The sequence below is a fragment of the Argiope bruennichi genome, chromosome 1 (assembly GCF_947563725.1).
Source record: "Argiope bruennichi chromosome 1, qqArgBrue1.1, whole genome shotgun sequence".
NCBI lineage: Eukaryota > Metazoa > Arthropoda > Arachnida > Araneae > Araneidae > Argiope > Argiope bruennichi.
In genome coordinates, this window is record NC_079151.1 from 2,305,057 (window position 1) to 2,329,663 (window position 24,607).

A 24,607-nucleotide genomic window follows, 5' to 3' on the forward strand; every position below is an offset into this window, starting at 1 on the left:
TTATTTCTCATGTGAATCCCATCTCTACTATTGATATGTATGAATGTGGGCGCGCTCTAAATGACCTCGAGTTACTAAATTTTGCTCAGATTTTGAGAAGTATGAATGGGCATTTCAGAGTGATTTCTATGAAATTTTAATTTAAATTTAAATTAATTAAAATAATTTAGATTTTTGAGGTAACTTCTGAAAAAATATTTATATTTTTATATGAAAATGAATGAAATTATTTATATGAAAAATATTTTTTTTGCATCGTTTTAATAACCAGACAATTATCTTTTTCATCTTTTCAATGATTCAGAATTTAATTCCTGTAAGATTTTTAGACCTATATATATATATAATTAGGTTTTAAATGTATTTTGGAGAATATTTCACAATAATATTTTCATTGCTGTGAATGAAACGGAAATCGGTTTCATTGTTTCTTCCAATACGTAATCGCATGATTTTCGTTCATTGTTTCATGCTAGAGAAGAAGGATTCTAATTAATAGCTGAGTAGTTTATAGACGAATAAAAAATGAAAATCGCGTTATTTAGAAGGTGAATGAACTGGACATAATAGAGCTCTGACGTCATGGAGCTGAACTCCATTAAAAAGGTTCTCATACATGATGAACAGAACTTATGTAAGACTATTAAAACTACACTGTTTGAAATCTAGATTCTAGTATTGTGCAATTTTTCCTGGAATTGAAAGTGATATCTTCAAAGTTTGGCTCGGAACATTTCTATGAAGTTAAATCTTATGAATGCACGTTTGCTTTAGGAGAACGTTTCTTATTGAGGCAGTAAACTACAAGCGTGTATGCCTGTGAAAAAGAACTTGCTTTTTCAAATTAAATTTTGTTTTCTTTGATGCTTGTCTTTATCTATTTTACTCTGCTACTAATAACTGAAAGAACTGAAAAATTAATGTATTTCTGAAAGTCACTTGCACCCAGAAAAGATGATACCTCGTGTATTTTTATTTAAAGGATTGGTGGAACTGTACTTCCTATACAAAATTTTACCTATCTTTGAATATACTTGTACATGATTGGCTGTACTCCTACATCTATTGTGATATGTACGCTGTAAGTAACAAATTTATTTGCATATTTAAATGAACCACATAATGCAAAAATGCTATAAGTTCTCTGTTTCGAGAACAGCGTTAGTTCATTTGGAAGACAAGTTGAATGATGCGTTTGTGTTTGTATTTTAGGGAAAATATCCATCTAAATTTAATATGCACCACGCTGATGGTATTTAAATATTTATATCAAAGAAAAGAAAAGAAATCTTTAATAAGCGTTTTAAGAATTCAGTGTTAAGTTTTAAGCTGAAATTCACATATATTATTCTATTTATAAACTTAACAAAAATCTTAGATATTATAAGTTAAAAAAGAATTGAAGTGGATATTTCTATCCAAATTCATAATTAAAAAAAAGCCTATTAATAAAAAATTTAGTGAAGAAACAATAGTAAATATTAATTTCTTTCTACATAAAATATAACGCTGTATAATTTTTAGATTGTATTAAATCTTTAATATAATCTAATTAATTGTATTAAATCGTTTTTAAAAGCATCAGAATATTTTGCTTTTTAAAGGTATTTGATTATTTCTCGCTGCTTTTCTTTTGTTTAGATTTTGAAAAGCAGAACTGTTGCTATGTTGTCAGTTTTTATGCTATCTGCAATTGTTCACGAATATATCGTAGCCATTTCTCTCAGATTTATATTCCCTCCTTTATTCACATTATTTTACATAGCTGGTAGTAAGTATCCTTTCATGAATTACTTTTTAATTATTCTAAATAAAAACATATTTAAAGCACGTTTATATCTGTGTACTGTACTGCTTAAAGCACGTTTTATTATAAGAACATCAGAATACAAGATATAATAACCGTAACCGATTATATGTCATATACATAATTTTTTAAATCATTAATGAATACCTAGAAATTTTCTTCATATTAATTTGCAATTTCTTTTTCTTATAATTTTAATTTTGCTTCAGTTTCTTTATAGTATTGTTTTCACTACTTCATGATAACACGATTTTGTTTTCACCTTCACATTTTAAAATTATTTTCAAATTTTCAACACACTAATAAAAGCGTATTTAGAAAATTTTTAATTAACCTTTTAATAAATATTTTGTAATTAGCTATTGTAAATATTACTGTAGTGATTGGATTTCGAAGCGTTAGGAAATAAACGTTCATAGATGGCGCTAGACCACTTGCGCGAGTGTAATTAAAGGAGTGAGGTCATTCGAGTGTTTGCTCTTGGAGGAGAAGGAGTTACTGAGCAGAGTAACACGAACGAATCTGCAATAAATTTGTTAAGTTTTCTATTTGTCTAATTTTTTCAAAGCACTCACGAACCAGCCACGACAATTACGAAATCTGAAAATCCTTTTTTCTTCCAGATTCAATATATAAATTGAGCCATGCATATGGAGTCAAAACTATTGTATACAAGTATAACTGAGTATAAAAGTGATTATAAATTTCACGTTTATAGAAGGAATCAAATAAAGCTAATACAAGTATTTAAAACTGCTTTGGCCTGTTTTAACAAAACTAAGAATGCTTTTTTTTGTAGAATTGAATATTTTTGAATACGCCTTATTTAAACCGTTTATAAGTGAAATTATTTTGGGATTCCTCAAAATGGATTTTAAAATATCAATATAAAAGTTGAAAGTATTTTAATTAATTTAAATTAAAAAACATTAATACTGAACATTAAACTTTATGAATAAAAATATTAAATTATCTAAATTCAGTAGAAATATTAAATTGAAAAATAACATTTATATCATATCGAATAATAACAGATATGGATTAAACTTCTTTTTTCCTTTGGAGTGGAAATTTATAATAAAGATTTCCTATATTAAATTTGGGATATTTTTACAGTGAGATCTGAGTATAAGTAGGACAATGAAAATTGACTTTGAAAAATAAAAAATAAAGTTCAAAAGTTGACTGATTCGGCCCTGAAAGTCCTTCTATTCGTCATAAAGTGCTAATTAAAAATCCTGACATGTTGTCGAGGTACTCTTTGTTCCTTATCCGGTGTGACACCTTCCCGATAAGGTGGGAAAAATCGATTTTTAGCTGTCCTTAGACTAAAAACCGTAAAAAAGCAAAAATGAAATCGATTTTTAACTGTTTCTAAATCAAAACTGGTAAAACCTTCAAGAAAAGGAAGTTTGGGGATGATTTGCTTGAGAAATTTTCAGTATACTGTCCACCGTTTCCTCCTGCCAGCTGAAGGAGCAAAACTGCATGTTTCACAACATATCGGAGTGTTTCAGTGGTGATAATATAAATGTGTTGCATAATGCATGTTTGCAATTCACCTAAGACCGCATTCGGACGTCTGTACACAACATTTATAGGTAACTCCACAGGGTTCAAGTATGTTGATCGTAACGGCCAAGCTGTTGGAAAATGGCGACTGATAATTTTGTCATTTCCAAAGTGAAGAATCAAGATCTGCTTTGCTGTGTTGAAATGTCCTGGGGAGTGCTACCCAGCATAAAAATTGTGATGTCCACATCCACTCTGTTGCAGTGTTGAAATGAGTTGTTGCGCAAAAGAGATTCATAACGTATCCTATTGACTGTACCGGTTATAGGATTCAAAATATCAATCTGTTCAAAAATTAAGCAATCAATAATAAAGGTTGCCGTAAACTCTCACCACACGGTGCCCTTTTGAAAATGAAGAGGTAATGGTTGCATTTGGAACATATTCTCTCTTACCAGTGTTTTGGAATTGTGAATGTTGATAGAACTTTGGAGAATTAAATGGGCTTTTTTGTCTACAAAATGATTTATGGCTATGCATTGTCCATTTCCTTTGAAGCAAAAAAAAAAGAAAAAAAAAAGAACCGGCTTCAGTAATAGCTCTTCGTTTTGACAGATCAATAGGAAGTAACTCCTGAAAATGTGTAATTTTGAATGGGTAGTATTGCAAGAATGACAAAATCATGCACACAGATATGTCTGAAGTCTGGAAAATTCCCTATATACTGCGCATTACCAGAGCAGTACTTGGCACTTTCTATAGTGGTGTAGCCACATCCTCCCCTGATGTCGAAGCAATTGCTTTCCTCTCTATGCCACATTTCACTTCAAATGAGCCCGTCTCTTCAGCTTTATCAATCATCTTCTTCAGACCGAATGCTGTTATTTTACCGGAACCGCTTCTAAAATCCCGTAACGTCCGGGATTACTTGAAGGTAATTTTCGCATAGTCACCATTCTTGTAAAAATATTCATAGTAGAGACACGACTATCTTCTGAAACGCAGAAACTGCTTGTTCCTTATTTTTATCACAAGAATAATGTGAGCTGCGCATATCATGTCTCTGAATTTGCACCTTTAAATTAACACATCTTTTAAAGCAACAGATTTCAACATACTGTGAAGAATACAGCCCCATATATCGGTAAACTTTTGAATTTTTTCATTCATAAAACGAATTTTTCAATATGAAATATTGTGTCATTCTGACCAGTAGTTCTTTATTAACAGCCTTTTGAAAGTGCAATTTTAATTATAATCAACCGATACATTGCTCTACTATTTAAGAAATATTAGCTCCAGTATGCTTTATTTAAGCTCATATTATTAAATACTCTTTTTTATAGGCATAAGAATGATTTAGCCTCTCTTTTAACCCTTATTATATGAATAATCATAATTTATTAAATTTTGGCATGTTATATCTAAATCAAAGTTACATAAATATCTAGTTTTAATTTATTCAAATTTTTCCAATTTTTGTATTCTTTTGTAACTGTCTCGATCTTAATTTTTTTTTAAATTTGCACCAAACTATTAATAAAAATCCAACATTTTTTTTCAGTTATATTCATTTTTATGACTCGAAGAAGAACCTCAAACTTCTGGAACTTTTTCCTTTGGTTTACTTTGTTGCTAGGATATGGACTTTTACTAGTTTTCTACTCTTTGGAAATGTCTGCCAGGATCAACTGCCCGAGGATTTTAGTAGGTTTTTCCTCCTTTAATTTAGTTTTACTTCCTACACACGAAGTATAGAAAGAGAAAATATTATACACGTCAAAAAATTGCAAGTCGAGACTTCGTTGAAACTCAACGTTTCAGAACTGCCTGAATCCGAAAAACACGTTTCTGGAAGTATACTTGTCTGTCTGTGAACACGATAACTAAAAAATGGTTTGAGCTAGCCGAGCGAAATTTGTTGTATGGTTTTTACAACAAATTTGAAGATTTCTGTCAAAGTTTGAACAAGATCATTTCAAACGAAGGTCTGTCCCTTCAATTGTTCCAGTATATCTTAACACGATAAATATCAAACAAAAAAGCTGGATGGATAAAATTTGGTACCCAAATTTAAAATTTAAAGTGTAGACCTGCATTTAATTTAGAACCAAATCCGTGCAGGGCTTAACCATCTTTCACAAGCTTTTCTTTACTTTTTTCTACACTTTAACGTGATGACTAAAAGATTTTAAATATGATATGTGATTTTGAAACTATCATTGAAGTTTTATGTCAAATTTCATTTTTAATTGGACGGGAAAAAAGTATATACATTCGATTTTCTGGTACTTTGTACTAACCAAATCCTGGCGATTAATCGCCAAAAATCGCATGCTCTTTCGTAATCATTGTCTAATATCTATTCTCTATCTTTCCAATTGCATTTAAACAGAATTCAAAATCCCAAAAATCTGAAGGACTGAAATTTGATTTATGGGTTTATTATCATAATCACAAATCTATATCACATTTTTTAGATTAAATCTATCAAAGAATGAAAAGCTTGTTGGTGTATCCGTTTGCTCGTATGTGAATTCGAAAATTTATAAATGCTTTAAGCTAATTTGCGATCAAACTTGCAAATCTGTATAAATTAAAGAATCTAATTGCTCTACTGGAAGTTGACTTGCAAAAGAAGTGCTCGATTCTTTTCTTTACGAGACGGAACTAAGCACAGAACGCAATATATTAGATTGTTGAGATGATACTTCCGTTATTTGAAAGTTGGGGTATAACGCATCCACATCTCAGACCTCAATGTTAATGACATGCACTGTTGCATCCTTGTAACTTTTTTCCTTTATAAATAAATATCTAGAAAAAATGGAGTTTTTTTTATCACTTAGCATGATTATTTTCACTATCACTCAATGTCTTTCTATCACTTTCAATTTATCACTTAGCATTTTATCTTGTGATAAAATTATGTTGTTTTGGTTTGGGGTGTTTGAAGCCTCGAAATGCACGGGCAGAAAATCGGCGATTTATTGCTTTGAGGCACCAGTTTTTTGCTTTTAGGGTTGTTAGAAAATGATAAAGAAGATTGTCACATTTGGTGACTTATAGCCAACAAAAGGTATGAAATAGCACGAATGTTTGCCATGCACCCGATTCTCCGGTCTGGCCAATAAAGTTGAGGGACGTTGGAAGTTATCGTCCGGAAAAGCGCACAGAAGAAACGGGAAATGAACGCGGAACAGTGAGAGAAGTATCGAAAGCTATATAATATATGTTTTTTTTGTTGTTTTTCTTAGTTTTCAATTTTCCTGGCTAGCAAAAATTTTTGGAGCTCGAACGATTTTGAGAGTTAAAAAAAAGTCGTTTTCTAAATATCGACGTATATGCGTAATCTGATATTTACGTAATTGTTTAAAACCCGTTTAAACTGGCTTTGCAAGAAAAAAATCTGGCCTCGCGAAAAATTTTTTATTGATTTTAAGATTTATTTATTGATTTTAATATGGTCAAAAACCATCGCTTTCCTAAATGTTGGTGATTGCGAGATATGAGTCATGTGAGAACATGTTTTTCTATCGGATCGATACCACTTAATTTAAAACAAATAATGTTATCATATGATTACTTGAAATTTGCGATAGCAGATTTCAATTTTTTTTTTTTTCCCCCTTCTTTTCTTTCTACGAGTTCTTTTAAAAATGGATCACATATAATTTTTTTTAAAATATATATTATGATGAAATTCATTTCAGATTTAGAAATAATTATATTTAAAAAAAATCATGCTCGCATTGACAGTAGGTTCGTAGTAATATACTAATTAGCATAAACTTTCTGCTTTAGATGCGTAAAAAATTTTGAGTTGTATTAAATATATTTCTGATTTCCAAAGATTCCAAACTAAAATGATGGATATAATAAGATTAATTGTGATAGATTACTTTATACAATATCATGTTCCTCAATAATGAATAATTTATTATTTTTAATTTCCTTTACAGGATTCTTGGCTAGACTATGCAGTTCCTCGGTTTCTCCATTGCAATGTGATATCTTTCCCAGTTTAGCGTAAAAGTTTAGTTAAAAAGCTTTTTAGTAAAAATATAACAATCTAACTCGACCTGTATTCTAAATAAATAGAATTCCGGACAATCCACTGAAAATTTAATTTTAGATATATGTTTAACATGTATTTGGAAATAGAGTGCCTCTAATTTTGGGAGACTTATTTAAGTAATATTGTAAATTATAAATTTTCGAATATGTCCAAACTTATTTGAATATCATTAAGAGTGTATCTCACTTTCTTTAATTATAAACAAACTTTTAAATCGATGAAATTAAGTATGTCTTACTACTGTAGATGTAGAATTCTAGAAACTTTTACAGAAATGGAAGCTTTCAGGTTTACTAAATCTTTTTTAAAATATTTTAAATCAGTTATATCTGATTAATAATTATTAAAGAAAGATAATTCAACTAAAAAATACATTTTCTTTAGAACCGATTTTTTGCTATTGGATAAAAACTTATTTGTCACTTTTTTTTACAATATGATGAATTTCTAAGCAAAAAAATCTTTATTCTAAAATGTACCGCTGTTGTGATATTAATTTTCTGAAAATCTTGAAATTAAAATATATTTTCTTTGAACTCACTTTCCTCTCTTTCTAGGATATATGGATTATTTTCTTGAGAATATTTTTTCACTGTATTATGCTTAGTCTCTGTTAATACTAGGCAGATTTGTCTGATTTGTATGTGGAAATTTATTTATGTGTTCAGTTGAGTTTTTGAGAAAAAACTTTTATTTTTAAAAATTGTGGTTTGTGTTAAATGGTTTTATTCTGATTATTCACAAAGCTTATTGAAAATGGAATAATTTTCCTGTTCGCAGTACCAAGTTTCCTTCTTTTTTTCTTTCTTTCTTTTTTTGCTTTTTATTAGATTTAAATTATTTTGCAAAAAATTAACATGTATCATTATCTATACTTATATAAAGCTCAATGTGTGTGTGTGTGTGCGTGCGTGCGTGTGCGTGTGCGTGTGTGTGTGTGTGTGTGTGTGTGTGGGTGGGTGGGTGGGTGGGTGGGTGCTCTACAGGCCAGACCATTTCACCTACACCTACCAAATTTGGTACATGTATACCTTGGAGGTCGGGAATGTGCACCTGGGGTTCCTTTTTTTGAATTTTTAATTAGAATTTTAACTTTTAATTAAAAACTAACTTTCCCGCCAAACAAATTATTTCTTTCCCCACCGCCAAATGAGTAAGGCTTCAACATTTTTTCCCAACAGCAATGAGGCTTAGGCGTAACATTTTCCTGCCGATTAATTCAAACGATTCTATTCATTTTCTTAATGTTTTATGCATTTAAGATTAAAGATTATTAATTAATCGATCTTTCAGATTCATTCTGAAGTACTTTTGAATTAAAATAACTCCGATTAAAGGAAATTAAAATTTTCTAATCGGCATAGCGTTACCCCAACTGGCGTAGAAATTTCAAGCATTTGCGTTACCATAATTGGCGTTGAAAATTCACGCATGCGTATTGTGTTCTGATTGTCGACAATGGATACGGACTTCGTTTTGAAGGTTTAATATGTTTTCGACAGATTATTTCAAAGGATTCTGTTTATTTTCTTAGTGTTTGATGCATTTAAAACTAAACAATGTTAATTAATCGATCTGTTCATGATGAATCTCAGAAAATTTTGTAGAAACCTTCTTAAGATATTACATAAATTAAGAAAGATATTCTTAATTTTGCATAAGGTTTAGCTTAAATGCAAAGCGACTGTGTTTTCAGTACTCATATTTTAAAAGAAAAAAAATTCATTGTTTCAGTAAAAAATTTCCTTATTTAAATTGCAATTTAACCATTTCCACTTTAATTTAAAGCATAAATTCTACGGGGGCTAAAAGAACATTAGGAAGATACATATTACGTTATAGTTGAAGTCTTTATAATATTATGAATGAATTATATGACTATCAAAATTTGTAACTTTAAAATATTTCCATGAAGAAACTATTAAAATACGAGTTACATAAAATATTTAACTATTAAAATTTTAACGAGCATTAATATTGGTGAACCGGTTGGTCGCCAAGTTTTTTCCCCCACTCTAATGAGGCTAGGGTTAACATTTTTCGGTTACAACATTTCTGTATTTTCCGTAAATTTATGCTTTAATTTTATTTTAGAAGTATAATATTTGGAATAGTTCATAGTAAGTGTGGGAATAATGGACAAAAATTACTAATATAAATTTAAAAAAAAAGAAAAGAAAAATATATTTAAAAAGTTCTCATTTTCGAGACTCAAACTGAAGACCAGCAAAACTAAGTGGCTCGTTCTGCTGATCTGGCAACGAAGCTTCGTACACATAGAGCGTCTGAATGGTCTAAGACTCTCATTATGATTATCCACTAAAAGTTTTAACGTGTTGTCATTCTGGTCTAAAAGCACAATGTTTTGAATAGGAATGAATTCTGCGCATGTGCGTGAACTTGACTCCTAAAATTTCTCTTGAATATAGAAATATTTTGACATAAAATTTTATTTTAGTAGTATAAGATTTTTAAAACTTCGTAGTAAGTGTGGGAATAAAGGATAAAAATATTTTTAAAAAATGTAAAAAAAAGAAAAGAAAAATATATTTAAAAAGTTCTCAGTTTCGAGACTCGAACTGAAGACAAGCAAAACTAGATGGCTCGTGCTGCCGATCTGGCCACGAAGCTTCGTACCCGCAGCGCGTCTGAATGGTCTAAGACTCATTATGATTATCAACTAAAAGTTTTAACGTGGTGTCATTCTGGTCTAAAAGCACAATGATTTGAATAGGAACGAATTCTGCGCATGTGCGCGAACTCGGCTCCTAAAATTTCTCTTGAATATAGAAATATTTTGACATAAAATTTTATTTTAGTAGTATAAGATTTGGAAAAGTTCATAGTAAGTGTGGGAATAAAGGATAAAAATATTTTTAAAAAATGTAAAAAAAAAGAAAAGAAAAATATATTTAAAAAGTTCTCAGTTTCGAGACTCGAACTGAAGACCAGCAAAACTAGATGGCTCGTGCTGCCTATATGGCCACGAAGCTTCGTACCTGCAGCGCGTCTGAATGGTCTAAGACTCTCATTAGGATTATCCACTAAAAGTTTTAACATGGTGTCATTCTGGTCTAAAAGCACAATGTTTTGAATAGGAATGAATTCTGCGCATGTGCGTGAACTCGACTCCTAAAATTTCTCTTGATTATAGAAATATTTTGACATAAAATTTTATTTTAGTAGTATAAGATTTGGAAAAGTTCGTAGTAAGTGTGGGAATAAAGGATAAAAATATCTAAAAAAAATGTAAAAAAAAGAAAAGAAAAATATATTTAAAAAGTTCACAGTTTCGAGACTCGAACTGAAGACCAGCAAAACTAGATGGCTCGTGCTGCCGATCTGCCCACGAAGCTTCGTACTCGCAGCGCGTCTGAATGGTCTAAGACTCTCATTATGATTATCAACTAAAAGTTTTAACGTGGTGTCATTCTGGTCTAAAAGCACAATGATTTGAATAGGAAAGAATTCTGCGCATGTGCGCGAACTCGGCTCCTAAAATTTCTCTTGAATATAGAAATATTTTGACATAAAATTTTATTTTAGTAGTATAAGATTTGGAAAATTTCGTAGTAAGTGTGGGAATAAAGGATAAAAATATCTAAAAAAATGTAAAAAAAAAAGAAATGAAAAATATATTGAAAAAGTTCTCAGTTTCGAGACTCGAACTGAAGACCAGAAAAACTAGATGGCTCGTGCTGCCGATCTGGCCACGAAGCTTCGTACCCGCCGTGCGTCTGAATGGTCTAAGACTCTCATTATTATTATCCACTAAAAGTGTTAACGTGGTGTCATTCTGGTCTAAAAGCACAATGTTTTGAATAGGAATGAATTCTGCGCATGTGCGTGAACTCGACTCCTAAAATTTCTCTTGAATATAGAAATATTTTGACATAAAATTTTATTTTAGTAGTATAAGATTTGGAAAACTTCGTAGTAAGTGTGGGAATAAAGGATAAAAATATCTAAAAAAATGTAAAAAATAGAAAAGAAAAATATATTTAAAAAGTTCTCAGTTTCGAGACTCGAACTGAATACCAGCAAATCTAGGTGGATCCTGCTGCCGATCTGGCCACGACGTTTCGGACGTGTATAGCGTCTGAATGGTCTAAGACTCTCATTATGATTATCCACTAAAAGTTTTAACATGGTGTCAATCTAGTCTAAAAGCACAATGTTTTGAATAGGAATGAATTCTGCGCATGTGCTTGAACTTGACTCTTAAAATTTCTCTTGAATATAGAAATATTTTGACAATAAATTTTATTTTAGTAGAATAAGATTTGGAAAAGTTCGTAGTATGTGTGGGAATAAAGGATAAAAATATCTAAAATAAATGTAAAAAAAAGAAAAGAAAAACATATTAAAAAAGTTCTCAGTTTCGAGACTCGAACTGAAGACCAGCAAAACTAGATGGCTCGTGCTGCTGATCTGGCCACGAAGCTTCGTACACACATAGCGTCTGAATGGTCTAAGACTCTCATTATTATTATAAACTAAAAGTTTTAACATGGTGTCAATCTGGTCTAAAAGCACAATGTTTTGAATAGGAATGAATTCTGCGCATGTGCGTGAACTCGACTCCTAAAATTTCTCTTGAATATAGAAATATTTTGACATAAAATTTTATTTTAGTAGTATAAGATTTGGAAAACTTCGTAGTAAGTGTGGGAATAAAGGATAAAAATATCTAAAAAAATGTAAAAAATAGAAAAGAAAAATATATTTAAAAAGTTCTCAGTTTCGAGACTCGAACTGAAGACCAGCAAATCTAGGTGGATCCTGCTGCCGATCTGGCCACGACGTTTCGGACGTGTATAGCGTCTGAATGGTCTAAGACTCTCATTATGATTATCCACTAAAAGTTTTAACATGGTGTCAATCTAGTCTAAAAGCACAATGTTTTGAATAGGAATGAATTCTGCGCATGTGCTTGAACTTGACTCTTAAAATTTCTCTTGAATATAGAAATATTTTGACAATAAATTTTATTTTAGTAGAATAAGATTTGGAAAAGTTCGTAGTATGTGTGGGAATAAAGGATAAAAATATCTAAAATAAATGTAAAAAAAAGAAAAGAAAAACATATTAAAAAAGTTCTCAGTTTCGAGACTCGAACTGAAGACCAGCAAAACTAGATGGCTCGTGCTGCTGATCTGGCCACGAAGCTTCGTACACACATAGCGTCTGAATGGTCTAAGACTCTCATTATTATTATAAACTAAAAGTTTTAACATGGTGTCAATCTGGTCTAAAAGCACAATGTTTTGAATAGGAATGAATTCTGCGCATGTGCGTGAACTCGACTCCTAAAATTTCTCTTGAATATAGAAATATTTTGACATAAAATTTTATTTTAGTAGTATAAGATTTGGAAAAGTTCGTAGTAAGCGTGGGAATAAAGGATAAAAATATCTCAAAAAAATGTAAAAAAAAGAAAAGAAAAATATATTTTAAAAGTTCTCAGTTTCGAGACTCGAACTGAAGACCAGCTAAACTAGATGGCTCGTGCTGCCGATCTGGCCACGAAGTTTCGGACATGTATAGCGTCTGAATGGTCTAAGACTCTCATTATTATTATCCACTAAAAGTGTAAACGTGGTGTCATTCTGGTCTAAAAGCACAATGTTTTGAATAGGAATGAATTCTGCGCATGTGCGTGAACTCGACTCCTAAAATTTCTCTTGAATATAGAAATATTTTGACATAAAACTTTATTTTAGTAGTATAAGATTTGGAAAAGTTCGTAGTAAGAGTCGGAATAAAGGATAAAAATATCTAAAAAAATGTAAAAAAAAGAAAAGAAAAATATATTTAAAAAGTTCTCAGTTTCGAGACTCGAACTGAAGACCAGCAAAACTAGATGGCTCGTGCAGCCGATCTGGCCACGAAGCCTCGTACTTGCAGCGATTCTGAATGGTCTAAGACTCTCATTATGATTATCCACAAAATGTTTTAACGTGGTGTCATTCTGGTCTAAAAGCACAATGTTTTGAATAGGAAAGAATTCTGCGCATGTGCGTGAACTCGACTCCTAAAATTTCTCTTGATTATAGAAATATTTTGACATAAAATTTTATTTTAGTAGTATAAGATTTGGAAAAGTTCGTAGTAAGTGTGGGAATAAAGGATAAAAATATCAAAATAAAACTTAAAAAAAGAAAAGAAAAATATATTGAAAAAGTTCTCAGTTTCGTGACTCGAACTGAAGACCAGCAAAACTAGATGTCTCGTGCTGCCGATCTGGCCACGACGCTTCGTACCCGCAACGAGTCTGAATGGTCTAAGACTCTCATTATGATTATCCACTAAAAGTTTTAACGTGGTCTCATTCTGGTCTAAAAGCACAATGTTTTGAATAGGAATGAATTCTGCGCATGTGCGTGAACTCGACTCCTAAAATTTCTCTTGAATATAGAAATATTTTGACATAAAACTTTATTTTAGTAGTATAAGATTTGGAAAAGTTCGTAGTAAGTGTGGGAATAAAGGATAAAAATATCTAAAAAAAATGTAAAAAAAAGAAAAGAAAAATATATTTAAAAAGTTCTCAGTTTCGAGACTCAAACTGAAGACCAGCAAAACTAGATGGCTCGTGCAGCCGATCTGACCACGAAGCTTCGTACCCGCAGCGCGTCTGAATGGTCTAAGACTCTCATTATGATTATCCACTAAAAGTGTTAACATTCTGGTCTAACTAAAAGCACATTCTGGTCTAAAAGCACAATGTTTTGAATAGGAATGAATTCTACGCATGTGCGTGAACTCGACTCCTAAAATTTCTCTTGAATATAGAAATATTTTGACATAAAATTTTATTTTAGTAGTATAAGATTTGGAAAAGTTCGTATTAAGTGTGGGAATAAAGGATAAAAATATCTAAAATAAAACTTAAAAAAAAGAAAAGAAAAATATATTGAAAAAGTTCTCAGTTTCGAGACTCGAACTGAAGATCAGAAAAGCTAGATGGCTCGTGCTGCCGATCTGGCCACGAAGCTTCGTACCCGCAGTGCGTCTGAAAGGTCTAAGACTCTCATTATGATTATCCACTAAAAGTGTTAACGTGGTGTCATTCTGGTCTAAAAGCACAATGTATTGAATAGGAATGAATTCTGCGCATATGCGTGAACTCGACTCCTAAAATTTCTCTTGAATATAAAAATATTTTGACATAAAATTTTATTTTAGTAGTATAAGATTTGGAAAAGTTCGTAGTAAGTGTGGGAATAAAGGATAAAAATATCTAAAAAAATGTAAAAAAAAAAAAAGAAAAGAAAAATATATTTAAAAAGTTCTCAGTTTCGAGACTCGAACTGAAGACCAGCAAAACTAGATGGCTCGTGCAGCCGATCTGACCACGAAGCTTCGTACCCGCAGCGCGTCTGAATGGTCTAAGACTCTCATTATGATTATCCACTAAAAGTTTTAACGTGGTGTCATTCTGGTCTAAAAGCACAATGTTTTGAATAGGAATGAATTCTGCGCATGTGCGTGAACTCGACTCCTAAAATTTCTCTTGAATATAGAAATATTTTGACATAAAATTTTATTTTAGTAGTATAAGATTTGGAAAAGTTCGTAATAAAAGTCGGAATAAAGGATAAAAATATCTAAAAAAATATAAAAAAAAGAAAAGAAAAATATATTTAAAAAGTTCTCAGTTTGGGGACTCGAACTGAAGACCAGCAAAACCAGATGGCTCGTGCTGCCGATCTGGCCACGAAGCTTCGTACCCTCAGCGATTCTCAATGGTCTAAGACTCTCATTATGATTATCGACAAAAAGTTTTAACATGGTGTCATTCTGGTCTAAAAGCACAATGTTTTGAATAGGAAAGAATTCTGCGCATGTGCGTGAACTCGACTCCTAAAATTTCTCTTGAATATAGAAATATTTTGACATAAAATTTTATTTTAGTAGTATAAGATTTGGAAAAGTTCGTAGTAAGTGTGGGAATAAAGGATAAAAATATCTAAAAAAAAATGTAAAAAAAAGAAAAGAAAAATATATTTAAAAAGTTCTCAGTTTCGAGACTCGAACTGAAGACCAGCAAAACTAGATGTCTCGTGCTGCCGATCTGGCCACGACGCTTCGTACCCGCAGTGCGTCTAAATGGTCTAAGACTCTCATTATTATTATCCACTAAAAGTGTTAACGTGGTGTCATTCTGGTCTAAAAGCACAATGTTTTGAATAGGAATGAATTCTGCGCATGTGCGTGAACTCGACTCCTAAAATTTCTCTTGAATATAGAAATATTTTGACATAAAATTTTATTTTAGTAGTATAAGATTTGGAAAACTTCGTAGTAAGTGTGGGAATAAAGGATAAAAATATCTAAAAAAAAATGTAAAAATAAGAAAAGAAAAATATATTTAAAAAGTTCTCAGTTTCGAGACTCGAACTGAAGACCAGCAAAACTAGATGGCTCGTGCTGCCGATCTGGCCACGAAGCTTCGTACCCGCAGCGATTCTGAATGGTCTAAGACTCTCATTATGATTATCCACAAAAAGTTTTAACATGGTGTCATTCTGGTCTTAAAGCACAATGTTTTGAATAGGAATGAATTCTGCGCATGTGCGTGAACTCGACTCCTAAAATTTCTCTTGAATATAGAAATATTTTGACATAAAATTTTATTTTAGTAGTATAAGATTTGGAAAAGTTCGTAATAAAAGTCGGAATAAAGGATAAAAATATCTAAAAAAATATAAAAAAAAGAAAAGAAAAATATATTTAAAAAGTTCTCAGTTTCGGGACTCGAAATGAAGACCAGCAAAACCAGACGGCTCGTGCTGCCGATCTGGCCACGAAGCTTCGTACCCGCAGCGATTCTCAATGGTCTAAGACTCTCATTATGATTATCGACAAAAAGTTTTAACATGGTGTCATTCTGGTCTAAAAGCACAATGTTTTGAATAGGAAAGAATTCTGCGCATGTGCGTGAACTCGACTCCTAAAATTTCTCTTGAATATAGAAATATTTTGACATAAAATTTTATTTTAGTAGTATAAGATTTGGAAAAGTTCGTAGTAAGTGTGGGAATAAAGGATAAAAATATCAAAATTAAACTTAAAAAAAGAAAAGAAAAATATATTGAAAAAGTTCTCAGTTTCGTGACTCGAACTGAAGACCAGCAAAACTAGATGTCTCGTGCTGCCGATCTGGCCACGACGCTTCGTACCCGCAGCGAGTCTGAATGGTCTAAGACTCTCATTATGATTATCCACTAAAAGTTTTAACGTGGTCTCATTCTGGTCTAAAAGCACAATGTTTTGAATAGGAATGAATTATGCGCATGTGCGTGAACTCGACTCCTAAAATTTCTCTTGAATATAGAAATATTTTGACATAAAATTTTATTTTAGTAGTATAAGATTTGGAAAAGTTCGTAGTAAGTGTGGGAATAAAGGATAAAAATATCTAAAAAAAAATGTAAAAATAAGAAAAGAAAAATATATTTAAAAAGTTCTCAGTTTCGAGACTCGAACTGAAGACCAGCAAAACTAGATGGCTCGTGCTGCCGATCTGGCCACGAAGCTTCGTACCCGCAGTGATTCTGAATGGTCTAAGACTCTCATTATGATTATCCACAAAAAGTTTTAACATGGTGTCATTCTGGTCTTAAAGCACAATGTTTTGAATAGGAATGAATTCTGCGCATGTGCGTGAACTCGACTCCTAAAATTTCTCTTGAATATAGAAATATTTTGACATAAAATTTTATTTTAGTAGTATAAGATTTGGAAAAGTTCGTAATAAAAGTCGGAATAAAGGATAAAAATATCTAAAAAAATATAAAAAAAAGAAAAGAAAAATATATTTAAAAAGTTCTCAGTTTCGGGACTCGAACTGAAGACCAGCAAAACCAGACGGCTCGTGCTGCCGATCTGGCCACGAAGCTTCGTACCCGCAGCGATTCTCAATGGTCTAAGACTCTCATTATGATTATCGACAAAAAGTTTTAACATGGTGTCATTCTGGTCTAAAAGCACAATGTTTTGAATAGGAAAGAATTCTGCGCATGTGCGTGAACTCGACTCCTAAAATTTCTCTTGAATATAGAAATATTTTGACATAAAATTTTATTTTAGTAGTATAAGATTTGGAAAAGTTCGTAGTAAGTGTGGGAATAAAGGATAAAAATATCAAAATTAAACTTAAAAAAAGAAAAGAAAAATATATTGAAAAAGTTCTCAGTTTCGTGACTCGAACTGAAGACCAGCAAAACTAGATGTCTCGTGCTGCCGATCTGGCCACGACGCTTCGTACCCGCAGCGAGTCTGAATGGTCTAAGACTCTCATTATTATTATCCACTAAAAGTTTTAACGTGATCTCATTCTGGTCTAAAAGCACAATGTTTTGAATAGGAATGAATTATGCGCATGTGCGTGAACTCGACTCCTAAAATTTCTCTTGAATATAGAAATATTTTGACATAAAATTTTATTTTAGTAGTATAAGATTTGGAAAAGTTCGTAGTAAGTGTGGGAATAAAGGATAAAAATTTCTAAAAAAAATGTAAAAAAAAGAAAAGAAAAATATATTTAAAAAGTTCTCAGTTTCGAGACTCTAACTGAAGACCAGCAAAACTTGATGTCTCGTGCTGCCGATCTGGCCACGACGCGTCGTACCCGCCGCGCGTCTGAATGGTCTAAGACTCTCATTATGATTATCCACTAAAAGTTTTAACGTGGTGTCATTCTGGTCTAAAAGCACAATGTTTTGAATAGGAATGAATTCTGCGCATGTGCGTGAACTCGACTCCTAAAATTTCTCTTGAATATAGAAATATTTTGACATAAAACTTTATTTTCGTAGTATAAGATTTGGAAAAGTTCGTAGTAAGTGTGGGAATAAAGGATAAAAATATCTAAAAAAAATGTAAAAAAAAGAAAAGAAAAATATATTTAAAAAGTTCTCAGTTTCGAGACTCGAACTGAAGACCAGCAAAACTAGATGGCTCGTGCAGCCGATCTGACCACGAAGCTTCGTACCCGCAGCGCGTCTGAATGGTCTAAGACTCTCATTATGATTATCCACTAAAAGTGTTAACATTCTGGTCTAACTAAAAGCACATTCTGGTCTAAAAGCACAATGTTTTGAATAGGAATGAATTCTGCGCATGTGCGTGAACTCGACTCCTAAAATTTCTCTTGAATATAGAAATATTTTGACATAAAATTTTATTTTAGTAGTATAGGATTTGGAAAAGTTCGTATTAAGTGTGGGAATAAAGGATAAAAATATCTAAAATAAAACTTAAAAAAAAGAAAAGAAAAATATATTTAAAAAGTTCTCAGTTTCGAGACTCGAACTGAAGACCAGCAAAACTAGATGGCTCGTGCAGCCGATCTGCCCACGAAGCTTCGTTCCCGCAGCGCGTCTGAATGGTCTAAGACTCTCATTATGATTATCCACTAAAAGTTTTAACGTGGTGTCATTCTGGTCTAAAAGCACAATGTTTTGAATAGGAATGAATTCTTCGCATGTGCGTGAACTCGACTCCTAAAATTTCTCTTGAATATAGAAATATTTTGACATAAAATTTTATTTTAGTAGTATAAGATTTGGAAAAGTTCGTAGTAAGTGTGGGAATAAAGGATAAAAATATCTAAAAAAAATGTAAAAAAAAGAAAAGAAAAATATATTTAAAAAGTTCTCAGTTTCGAGACTCGAACTGAAGACCAGCAAAACTAGATGTCTCGTGCTGCCGATCTGGCCACGACGCTTCGTACCCGCAGTGCGTCTGAATGGTCTAAGACTCTCATTATTATTATCCACTAAAAGTGTTAACGTGGTGTCATTCCGGTCTAAAAGCACAATGTTTTGAATAGGAATGAATTCTGCGCATGTGCGTGAACTCGACTCCTAAAATTTCTCTTGAATATAGAAATATTTTGACATAAAATTTTATTTTAGTAGTATAAGATTTGGAAAACTTCGTAGTAAGTGTGGGAATAAAGGATAAAAATATCTAAAAAAAAATGTAAAAATAAGAAAAGAAAAATATATTTAAAAAGTTCTCAGTTTCGAGACTCGAACTGAAGACCAGCAAAACTAGATGGCTCGTGCTGCCGATCTGGCCACGAAGCTTCGTACCCGCAGCGATTCTGAATGGTCTAAGACTCTCATTATGATTATCCACAAAAAGTTTTAACATGGTGTCATTCTGGTCTAAAAGCACAATGTTTTGAATAGGAAAGAATTCTGCGCATGTGCGTGAACTCGACTCCTAAAATTTCTCTTGAATATAGAAATATTTTGACATAAAATTTTATTTTAGTAGTATAAGATTTGGAAAAGTTCGTAGTAAGTGTGGGAATAAAGGATAAAAATATCTAAAAAAAATGTAAAAAAAAGAAAAGAAAAATATATTTAAAAAGTTCTCAGTTTCGAGACTCTAACTGAAGACCAGCAAAACTTGATGTCTCGTGCTGCCGATCTGGCCACGACGCTTCGTACCCGCCGCGCGTCTGAATGGTCTAAGACTCTCATTATGATTATCCACTAAAAGTTTTAACGTGGTGTCATTCTGGTCTAAAAGCACAATGTTTTGAATAGGAATGAATTCTGCGCATGTGCGTGAACTCGACTCCTAAAATTTCTCTTGAATATAGAAATATTTTGACATAAAACTTTATTTTCGTAGTATAAGATTTGGAAAAGTTTGTAGTAAGTGTGGGAATAAAGGATAAAAATATCTAAAAAAAATGTAAAAAAAAAAAAGGAAAAATATATTTAAAAAGTTCTCAGTTTCGAGACTCGAACTGAAGACCAGCAAAACTAGATGGCTCGTGCTGCCGATCTGACCACGAAGCTTCGTACCCGCAGCGCGTCTGAATGGTCTAAGACTCTCATTATGATTATCCACTAAAAGTGTTAACATTCTGGTCTAACTAAAAGCACATTCTGGTCTAAAAGCACAATGTTTTGAATAGGAATGAATTCTGCGCATGTGCGTGAACTCGACTCCTAAAATTTCTCTTGAATATAGAAATATTTTGACATAAAATTTTATTTTAGTAGTATAGGATTTGGAAAAGTTCGTATTAAGTGTGGGAAAAAAGGATAAAAATATCTAAAATAAAACTTAAAAAAAAGAAAATAAAAATATATTTAATAAGTTCTCAGTTTCGAGACTCGAACTGAAGACCAGCAAAACTAGATTTCTCGTGCTGCCGATCTGGCCACGAAGCTTCGTACCCGCCGCGCGTTTGAATGGTCTAAGACTCTCATTATGATTATCCACTAAAAGTGTTAACATTCTGGTCTAACTAAAAGCACATTCTGGTCTAAAAGCACAATGTTTTGAATAGGAATAAATTCTGCGCATGTGCGTGAACTCGACTCCTAAAATTTCTCTTGAATATAGAAATATTTTGACATAAAATTTTATTTTAGTAGTATAAGATTTGGAAAAGTTCGTATTAAGTGTGGGAATAAAGGATAAAAATATCTAAAATAAAACTTAAAAAAAAGAAAAGAAAAATATATTTAAAAAGTTCTCAGTTTCGAGACTCGAACTGAAGACCAGCAAAACTAGATGGCTCGTGCAGCCGATCTGCCCACGAAGCTTCGTTCCCGCAGCGCGTCTGAATGGTCTAAGACTCTCATTATGATTATCCACTGAAAGTTTTAACGTGGTGTCATTCTGGTCTAAAAGCACAATGTTTTGAATAGGAATGAATTCTGCGCATGTGCGTGAACTCGACTCCTAAAATTTCTCTTGAATATAGAAATATTTTGACATAAAATTTTATTTTAGTAGTATAAGATTTGGAAAACTTCGTAGTAAGTGTGGGAATAAAGGATAAAAATATCTAAAAAAAAATGTAAAAATAAGAAAAGAAAAATATATTTAAAAAGTTCTCAGTTTCGAGACTCGAACTGAAGACCAGCAAAACTAGTTGGCTCGTGCTGCCGATCTGGCCACGAAGCTTCGTACCCGCAGCGCGTCTGAATGGTCTAAGACTCGCATTATGATTATCCACTAAAAGTTTTAACGTGGTGTCATTCTGGTCTAAAAGCACAATGTTACGAATAGGAATGAATTCTGCGCATGTGCGTGAACTCGACTCCTAAAATTTCTCTTGAATATAGAAATATTTTGACATAAAATTTTATTTTAGTAGTATAAGATTTGGAAAAGTTCGTAGTAAGTGTGGGAATAAAGGATAAAAATATCTAAAAAAAATGTAAAAAAAAAGAAAAGAAAAATATATTTAAAAAGTTCTCAGTTTCGAGACTCGAACTGAAGACCAGCAAAACTAGATGGCTCGTGCAGCCGATCTGCCCACGAAGCTTCGTTCCCGCAGCGCGTCTGAATGGTCTAAGACTCTCATTATGATTATCCACTAAAAGTTTTAACGTGGTGTCATTCTGGTCTAAAAGCACAATGTTTTGAATAGGAATGAATTCTGCGCATGTGCGTGAACTCGACTCCTCAAATTTCTATTGAATATAGAAATATTTTACATAAAATTTTATTTTAGTAGTATAAGATTTGGAAAAGTTCGTAGTAAGTGTGGGAATAAAGGATAAAAATATCAAAATTAAACTTAAAAAAAAGAAAAGAAAAATATATTGAAAAAGTTCTCAGTTTCGAGACTCGAACTGAAGACCAGCAAAACTAGATGGCTCGTGCTGCTGATCTGGCCACGAAGCTTCGTACACACATAGCGTCTGAATGGTCTAAGACTCTCATTATTATTATAAACTAAAAGTTTTAACATGGTGTCAATCTGGTCTAAAAGCACAATGTTTTGAATAGGAATGAATTCTGCGCATGTGCGTGAACTCGACTCCTAAAATTTCTCTTGAATATAGAAATATTTTGACATAAAATTTTATTTTAGTAGTATAAGATTTGGAAAAGTTCGTAGTAAGCGTGGGAATAAAGGATAAAAATATCTCAAAAAAATGTAAAAAAAAGAAAAGAAAAATATATTTTAAAAGTTCTCAGTTTCGAGACTCGAACTGAAGACCAGCTAAACTAGATGGCTCGTGCTGCCGATCTGGCCACGAAGTTTCGGACATGTATAGCGTCTGAATGGTCTAAGACTCTCATTATGATTATCCACTAAAAGTTTTAACATGGTGTCAATCTAGTCTAAAAGCACAATGTTTTGAATAGGAATGAATTCTGCGCATGTGCTTGAACTTGACTCTTAAAATTTCTCTTGAATATAGAAATATTTTGACAATACATTTTATTTTAGTAGTTCAACATTTGGAAAAGTTCGTAGTAAGTGTGGGAATAAAGGATAAAAATATCTAAAAAAAATGTTAAAAAAAAAGAAAAGAAAAATATATTTAAAAAGTTGTCAGTTTCGAGACTCGAACTGAAGACCAGCAAAACTAGATGGCTCGTGCGGCCGATCTGCCCACGAAGTTTCGTACCCGCAGCGCGTCTGAATGGTCTAAGAGTCTCATTATTATTATCCACTAAAAGTGTTAACGTGGTGTCATTCTGGTCTAAAAGCACAATGTTTTGAATAGGAATGAATTCTGCGCATGTGCGTGAACTCGACTCCTAAAATTTCTCTTGAATATAGAAATATTTTGACATAAAATTTTATTTTAGTAGTATAAGATTTGGAAAAGTTCGTAGTAAGTGTGGGAATAAAGGATAAAAATATTTTAAAAAAATGTAAAAAAAAGAAAAGAAAAATTTATTTAAAAAGTTCTCAGTTTCGAGACTCGAACTGAAGACCAGCAAAACTAGATGGCTCCTGCTGCCGATCTGGCCACGAAGCTTCGTACCCGCAGTGCGTCTGAATATTCTAAGACTCTCATTATTATTATCCACTAAAAGTGTTAACGTGGTGTCATTCTGGTCTAAAAGCACAATGTTTTGAATAGGAATGAATTCTGCGCATGTGCGTGAACTCGACTCCTAAAATTTCTCTTGAATATAGAAATATTTTGACATAAAATTTTATTTTAGTAGTATAAGATTTGGAAAAGTTCGTAGTAAGTGTGGGAATAAATTATAAAAATATTTAAAAAAAAATGTAAAAGAAAGAAAAGAAAAATATTTTAAAAAAGTTCTCAGTTTCGAGACTCGAACTGAAGACCAGCAAAACTAGATGGCTCGTGCTGTCGATCTGGCCACGACGCTTCGTACCCACAGTGCGTCTGAATGGTCTAAGACTCTCATTATTATTATCCACTAAAAGTGTTAACGTGGTGTCATTCTGGTCTAAAAGCACAATGTTTTGAATAGGAATGAATTCTGCGCATGTGCATGAACTTGACTCCTAAAATTTCTCTTGAATATAGAAATATTTTCACAATAAATTTTATATTAGTAATATAAGATTTGGAAAAGTTCGTAGTAAGTGTGGTAATAATGGATAAAAATATCTAAAACAAATTTTAAACAAAGAAAAGAAAAATATATTGAAAAAGTTCTCAATTTCGAGACTCGAACTGAAGACCAGCAAAACTAGATGGCTCGTGCTGCCGATCTGCCCACGAAGCTTCGTACCCGCAGTGCGTCTGAATGGTCTAAGACTCTCATTATTATTATCCACTAAAAGTGTTAACGTGGTGTCATTCTGGTCTAAAAGCACAATGTTTTGAATAGGAATGAATTCTGCGCATATGCGTGAACTCGACTCCTAAAATTTCTCTTGAATATAGAAATATTTTGACATAAAATTTTATTTTAGTAGTATAAGATTTGGAAAAGTTCGTAGTAAGAGTCGGAATAAAGGATAAAAATATCTAAAAAAATGTAAAAAAAAGAAAAGAAAAATATATTTAAAAAGTTCTCAGTTTCGAGACTCGAACTGAAGACCAGCAAAACTAGATGGCTCGTGCAGCCGATCTGGCCACGAAGCCTCGTACTTGCAGCGATTCTGAATGGTCTAAGACTTTCATTATGATTATCCACAAAAAGTTTTAACGTGGTGTCATTCTGGTCTAAAAGCACAATGTTTTGAATAGGAAAGAATTCTGCGCATGTGCGTGAACTCGACTCCTAAAATTTCTCTTGAATATAGAAATATTTTGACATAAAATTTTATTTTAGTAGTATAAGATTTGGAAAAGTTCGTAGTAAGTGTGGGAATAAATTATAAAAATATCTAAAAAAAATGTAAAAGAAAGAAAAGAAAAATATTTTTAAAAAGTTCTCAGTTTCGAGACTCGAACTGAAGACCAGCAAAACTAGATGGCTCGTGCTGTCGATCTGGCCACGAC

General features: G+C 32.1%; 1 protein-coding gene across 1 annotated transcript; it reads left to right on the top strand.

Annotated features, from left to right (window-relative positions):
* The first annotated feature begins 1,030 nt into the window (after positions 1-1,030).
* LOC129978242 (sterol O-acyltransferase 1-like) lies at positions 1,031-7,870 on the top strand. Its single transcript, XM_056090619.1, has 4 exons — positions 1,031-1,081; positions 1,642-1,771; positions 4,884-5,026; positions 7,282-7,870. Exons 1-4 carry the CDS (start codon positions 1,073-1,075, stop codon positions 7,345-7,347), a joined length of 348 nt encoding a protein of 115 aa, XP_055946594.1. The 5' UTR covers positions 1,031-1,072; the 3' UTR covers positions 7,348-7,870.
* The last annotated feature ends 16,737 nt before the right edge of the window (positions 7,871-24,607 follow it).

What these genes read in the sequence shown, in the direction of transcription:
- LOC129978242 (XM_056090619.1), top strand. An exon ending in ATTATTTTACATAGCTGGTA is followed by an intron (nt 1,772 to 4,883) that starts GTAAGTATCCTT and finishes ATTTTTTTTCAG; the next exon opens with TTATATTCATTTTTATGACT. An exon ending in TCAACTGCCCGAGGATTTTA is followed by an intron (nt 5,027 to 7,281) that starts GTAGGTTTTTCC and finishes TTTCCTTTACAG; the next exon opens with GATTCTTGGCTAGACTATGC.